This window comes from Dipodomys ordii, unplaced genomic scaffold (genome assembly GCF_000151885.1).
Source record: "Dipodomys ordii isolate 6190 unplaced genomic scaffold, Dord_2.0 Scaffold315, whole genome shotgun sequence".
In the NCBI taxonomy this organism is placed as follows: Eukaryota; Metazoa; Chordata; class Mammalia; order Rodentia; family Heteromyidae; genus Dipodomys; species Dipodomys ordii.
The window spans coordinates 216,932-223,790 of record NW_012267531.1 but is presented as its reverse complement, the minus strand read 5'-3'; the positions used below and the strand labels follow the sequence as shown (position 1 = coordinate 223,790).

The 6,859-nt window shown below is 57.4% G+C and overlaps 1 protein-coding gene across 1 annotated transcript in view; it reads left to right on the top strand.

Moving 5' to 3' along the window:
* Positions 1-3,050, top strand: part of LOC106001556 (receptor-type tyrosine-protein phosphatase N2-like) — a 37,808-nt gene extending 34,758 nt beyond the window's left edge. The window contains exon 7 of the mRNA XM_013036630.1: positions 2,708-3,050. Coding sequence (XP_012892084.1) covers positions 2,708-2,779 — 72 coding nt within the window. The 3' untranslated portion in view covers positions 2,780-3,050. The remainder of the gene's footprint in view (positions 1-2,707) is intronic.
* The last annotated feature ends 3,809 nt before the right edge of the window (positions 3,051-6,859 follow it).

Here is a 6,859-nt window from a genome sequence, read left to right as displayed (position 1 = left end):
TGACTGTGACTATGACTGTAACTATGACTGTGACAGCTGTGACTGTGATTATGACTGTAACTATGACTGTGACAGCTGTGACTGTGATTATGACTGTGACTATGACTGTAACTGTGGCTATGACTGTGACTGTGACTGCTGTGACTGTGATTATGACTGTGACTATGACTAACTGACTGTGACAGCTGTAACTGATTATGACTGTGACTGACTGTAACTGTGTCTGTGACTGTGACTATGACTGTAACTGTGACTGTGAATATGACTGTGACTCTGACTGTAACTGTGGCTATGACTGTGACTATGGCTATGACCGCAACTGTGACTATGAATGTGACTCTAACTATGACTGGCTGTGACTGTGACTTTGAATTTGACCATGACTATGACTGTGAATATGACTATGACTGTGACTATAACTATGACTGTGACTATGACTGTGAATGTGAATGTGAATGTGACTGACTGAATATGACTGTGGCTATGACTGACTATGGCTGTGACTGTAACTGTGACTATGAATGTGACTATGACTGACTTTGTGATTGTGACAACTGTGACTATGACTGTATCTATAACTGTGGCTGTGGCTATGACTATTACTGTGAGTATGACAGTGTCTATGACTATGACTGTGGGTGTGACTGTGACTATTACTGTGACTATGACTGGTAATGACTGTGATTGTGACTGTGACTTTGGCTATGACTGCGGCTGTGACTGTGGCTATAACTGAATGTGACTGTGACTATGTCTCTGAGACTGGCTATGACTGTGACTATGACTGTAACTGTGACTGCAAATGTGTCTTGTGGTTATGACTGTGGCTATTACTGAGGCTATAACTGTGACTATGACTATGACTGTGGTAATGGCTGACTGTGGCTACAACTGTGGCTGTGACTATGACTGTGGCCATGACTGTGTCTATGACTGACTGTTACTGTGGCTGTGATTGTGACTATTACTGTGTCTATGACTGTGGCTGTGACTGTGACTATGATTGTGACTCTGACTATAACTGTGGCTGTGGCTGTGGCTATAACTGTGAATGTGACTGACTGTCTCTGAGATTGTGGCTATGACTGTGACTGTGACTATGACTGTGACTATTACATGACTGTGGCTACTAGTACGGCTGTGGCTATGACTGTGGCTACAATGGTGGCTGTGACTATGACTGTGGCTACAATGGTGGCTGTGACTATGACTGTGGCTACAATGGTGGCTATGACTATGACTGTGGCTACAATGGTGGCTATGACTATGACTGTGGCTATGATTGTGGCTGTGACTATGACTGTGGCTACAATGGTGGCTATGACTATGACTGTGGCTATGATTGTGGCTGTGACTATGGCTGAATTATGACTGTAACTGTGACTGTAGCTATGACCACGCTATGGTTATGACTATGACTGTGGTAATGACTATGACTGTGATAATGACTATTACTGTGGTAAAACTGTGACTGCGGCTATGATTGTGACTATGACTGCGATAATGACTGTGACTGTGGCTATGACTATGACTGTAGCTATGACCGTGTCTATGACTGTGGCTGTGACCATGACTATGGCTACGACTGCGGCTGTGACTATGACTGTGCCTACGATTGTGGCTGTGACTGCGGCTATGACTGTGAATAGGACTGCGGCTATGACTGTGACTGTGGCTATGATTGTGACTATGACTGCAGCTATGACTGTGTCTAAGACTGTGGATGTGACTATGACTGTGGCTTTGACTGCAGCTATGACTGTGGCTAGGACTGTGTCTACCACGGTGGCTATGACTATGACTGTGACTAGGACTGCGGCTGTGACTATGACTATGTGGTAATGACTATGACTGTGGTTACGACTGCGGCTGCGACAATGACTGTGTCTACGACTGTGGCTGTGACTATGACTGCGGCTATGTCTGTGACTATGACTGCGGCTATGTCTGCGGCTATGACTGTGACTATAACTGATCACAACTGTGGCTATGGCTATGATAGCGACCACAACTGTGACTATGACCATGTGTATAACTGTGACTTTGACTATGACTATTTTGTGGCTACGACTGGGACTAGCGGCAATACCTGCCTGATGTCAAGACCGCCCCATCTGCCCATCCAGGTGGCTGGCTTGTCAAGGACCCTCACCAGAGACTGAGAAGAACACAGGGAGCCCTCTGCCTGGTAGCTCCATAGCCACATTGCCCCACATAGAGCTCAAGCTTTCCAGCACTGAAGTCCAGCGAGCACTGGGCTGTGCTGAAGCCAGGGACTCCAGTGTCTCTTTTGTTGCCTGGACAGTGTCTTTCTGAAAAGCAGACAAGCAGCTCATGCTGGAGTGCAGGGGTCACCCTCCCTCACGCCTCCTCCCACTGGAGTGCAGGGGTCACCCCCCCTCACACCTCCTCCCACTGGAGTGCAGGGGTCACCCTCCCTCACGCCTCCCCCCACTGGAGTGCAGGGGTCACCCTCCCTCACGCCTCCTCCCACTGGAGTGCAGGGGTCACCCTCCCTCACGCCTCCCCCCACTGGAGTGCAGGGGTCACCCTCCCTCACGCCTCCCCCCACTGGAGTGCAGGGGTCACCCTCCCTCACGCCTCCTCCCACTGGAGTGCAGGGGTCACCCTCCCTTATGCCTCCTCCCACTGGAGTGCACCGGGGTCACCCTTGCTCACGCCTCTTCCCACCTCTGTCCCTCTGCAGGAGCAGTTTGAGTTTGCGCTAACAGCCGTGGCAGAGGAGGTGAACGCCATCCTGAAGGCCCTTCCCCAGTAGGCCCAGGCCGAGCCCCGCTGGGGCCCCACGCTGCCCCAGCTCGCTGTCCTGTGCTGTCGGCAGAGTCTTCAGATTCCCACGGTCCGCCAGATGACCAGTCCCTGTAGATTCCGTGGAAATACCCGGTTAGGAGGGCGGGGGACTCAGCGCATCAGTTTTCATCATCTTGTAAAGAAAAGGAAGCGTTCCCTCCCTACAGCACCACCCACATCCGCCCGCAGTCTGTCGCGCATCGTAGTGCACTCCCACAGCCCCACAGCGCGCCCCCTGCTCTGCCCACGGAGGCCGAGCCCGCGAGGTCCCGGATGCAGTGCCCCCACTGGGCGTGGCCTTGAAGGTGACGTCACCCGAGAGCCTCCTGGGGCAGGACTTCGTTCTGGGGTGGAGGCCCGCACGGCCTGGTCCCTGCCTCGCTCTGCAGCACTGCGGCGGCCATGTCCACCCTTGGGCGGGGGGAGGGCTCCCCACGGGCGGCCCCGCACCTGGGCCGGGCCTGGCCTGATGGCCTCCGCCTTGCAGGTCACGGTGAGCCTGCCACGGGGCAGCTCTGACGTGAGAACCCCAGGTGGCTTTCCCCAGAGGTGCCCAAGGCAGAGCAGCGCGGCGTCTGGCTAGCCCGGGACCCCGCAGCGCCCTCCAGGGAGCCCAAGAGAAGGTTCCAGTACGCCTCCTGGAGAAAAGTTCTGGAAACGCAGCAGGTGCAGCTATGCTGCGCACAGCCCCCGCGCGGCTCCTCCGGTTCACCCCTGCGCGGCCGCACTGACCCCTGCTGCCCAGAGCAGGACGGTCACCTCGTTATTCTCAGAGTTGGAGCAGACGGGAGGCGGGGCGTCGCCGTGGATCAGGGTTCAGCAGCGGGCACTGAGCAGCAGGGGGCATGGACCCCACGCTGCCGTGTCCTGTGGGGCCGTCCGCCTGCTGGAGCCCCCTCACCTCCTCTTCCAAAGCTGCCCCCCGCCGGGACTGAGTAACAATCGATAGACGTGATTTATCTGCATAGAGTAAGCATCTACCTGCTTGTCATTCCTAACTCCTTAGGTTCCAGAAGAAATCGTCTAGTGTGAGACAGAACTCTATTTCCTGCGTCCCATTAAACGTGCTGAGTCCCACCTCCCGGCCTTTGTTTGTGGAGGGAGCCATGTTGGGAGGGGACCCCAGGCCCCACATGGCCCATTCAGAGGACACACAGGGCGGGGGGGAGGGGACCCCAGGCCCCACGTGGCCCAGCCAGAGGACACACGGGGTGGGGGGGGACCCCAGGCCCCACGTGGCCCAGCCAGAGGACCCACGGGAGGGGGGGCGGGGACTGGAGCCGGCTGCTCCACCCTGGTTGGAGTCACAGGCCTCGCCCGTGCTAGGCCTCGCTGCCCATGTTCCGCAGTGTGCTCACAGGTGTTCACAGGAGGGCTCACTCCAGACAGGCACTTCCCCACCCACCCGTGTCACAGCGTGAGCACGAGATGCTTGTTTGATCCCCAGCACACGTGCACATACCGCACACATGCACACACCGCACACGCCCACACACACATCCACCAGCCTCTGCCAGTCTGCAGCGGCACGGAGCTCCCCGCACCCACCACCCTGAACGCTGCAGATCACGCGATCTGCCAGCAGAGGCGCTGTGCCGTGGAGCGCTGCCACTCACCAAGACGTGCTGTGGTTTTTGTAGAGTTCTAGAACCTCCCACGTGCAACCAGGAGCACACTTCCCACTGACCAGGCAGCAGCGACCACGGACCCTGACCCAGAGCCGTCTGGGGCTGGGCTCTGGGCTCGCAGGTTTACAGCAGGCCACAATCGGCACTGTCTGCTGCACATGTGCGGTGGTGACCATCACCAGCACGCGCACAGCAGGACAGTGCAGGCTGTCAGCTGATTCTGGACTGAAAGCACGCACACACAATGGGAGCATTTCCACTGTGCAGCGCTGCAGTGGGTGAATGAACCAATCCCACAGGCGACGCGAAAACACTCAAAACAATTAGAAAGTGATTCGTTTTCAGAATGGCTAGAGTGTGGATGAATCCCTTGAACAAGATCCTGGTCTCCCAAGAACGGCTGCGGGCCCTTCCCGAATGAGCAGTAATCACAATCTGCCTTTTCCTGAGCACTCGTGAGCAGAGACCAGGTCTGATCAAAGATGCCGCGTGCTCTGCCCCGCCCCCAGGTGAGAACATAACCGTCCCCAGAGAAAGGGCCTCTGCCGCAGACGCCCGCCGGAGGCAGGGCCGGCTCCACCGCGCCCGCCTGCTGGCCTGCCAACCACACAAAACATTTTTCTTGCCACAAAAACTTAATGTCCCGAGCCTGCTTTGCTCTGTGGCGTTTTGAGTGTTTATTATCTGTGCGTCAGTGAATGCACCTTAACGGCTGTACCTAACAATTGGCCTACAGAATTCCTGAAAATATCACAATCACCGAGTGGGTACACGCTGGCTGCAGCAGCCCCTGGGAGCTGGGAGCAGAGGGAGGGGGTGCTTAGAGGAAGGCGGCCGCCGGAGCCCTCCTCTGCGGGGTGGGGGTGGGGGCGGCGCGTCCTCTGGGGGGGGGGGGGGCAGTGCGTCCTCCTCTGCGGGCCGGCCCGCACGTCCCACACATCCACACACAGCACGGGAAATCCAGGCTGAGAAACCAGGGTCAGAGCTGCTCCGTGCCTGGGCACCAGGGGCTCCCGAGACAGGCAATGCTAAAGTCCATCGCCACCACCCGCCACCGCCCGCCCCGTGGGAGGCAGGGCACCAGCACCAGCTCCAGCCCCACAGCACCAGGCCTGGACCAGGGGCATCGTCTTGCTCATGAAGAAATTCTGGTAGTGCACTACGAAAGGCAATAGAGGTACCACAACCATTTCAGTAGAAAGTAAGAGCAGTATTTGCGTGTGTAGAGAGTGTATGCATGTGTGCACACGTGCATTTGCCAGTCCTGGGTCTTAAGCTCAGGGCCTGGGTGCTGTCCCCAAGCATTTGTGCTCAAGGCCAGCATCTACCATTGAACCACAGCTCCACTCACTCCTGGATTTTTTTTTTGGTTTTTTTTGTTTGTTTTTTGCTGGTTAATTGGAGATAAGAATCTCACAGACTTTTCTGCCCAAGCTGTCTTTGAATTGGATTATAGGCATGACCACTGCTGCTGGGCTAAAGAATAGTATTTTTAAAGTCCCTGATTTGAAAAGAAGCTGAAGCAAACTAAAAACCAGAAGAGAGCAATTACCAAGAACTGGTGGGGGGGGAGGGTGAGAACGCGAGCCACGGCGTGAGTCCATGAGCACTTCCCAACGAGAAGACCACTGTGCAGGACCCTGCAGAACGCCCCCTGCGGGCCGGCTCGCCCGTGGGTGCCCCGTGCTGTAGGGACCCTGCGGAACGCCCCCCCGCAGGCCGGCTCGCCCGTGGGTGCCCCGTGCTGTAGGGACCCTGCGGAACGCCCCCCCGCAGGCCGGCTCGCCCGTGGGTGCCCCGTGCTGTAGGGACCGGGTGGAACGCCCCCTGCGGGCCGGCTCGCCCGTGGGTGCCCCGTGCTGTAGGGACCGGGCGGAACGCCCCGCCGTGGGCCGGCTCGCCCGTGGGTGCCCCGTGCTGTAGGGACCCTGCGGAACGCCCCCCGCGGGCCGGCACACCCGTGGGTGCCCCGTGCTGTAGGGACCCTGCGGAACGCCCCCCCGCGGGCCGGCTCGCCCATGGGTGCCCCGTGCTGTAGGGACTGGGCGGAACGCCCCCCCGTGGGCCGGCTCACCCGTGGGTGCCCCGTGCTGTAGGGACCCTGCGGAACGCCCCCCGCAGGCCGGCACACCCGTGGGTGCCCCGTGCTTTGAGTGGTGGCAGGTTACCAGCAGTCTTTGCTCTGGGGATTTGTTTCCTGAGGCCTTGAGCTGGTTCGAGAGCCAGCCTAAGCACTGGGCTTCCGCTCGCTTCCCACTGCTCACCCGGCCATCTGCCCATCCCCCTCTCTCTTACACACATAGGCACACCTATGTGTGCAACACATGCACACGTGTGCACACATGCGCACAATGCATCACTACACATGCACACGTGCACCCCTATGTATGCATGCACGTGCACAATGCATAGTTGTGTAC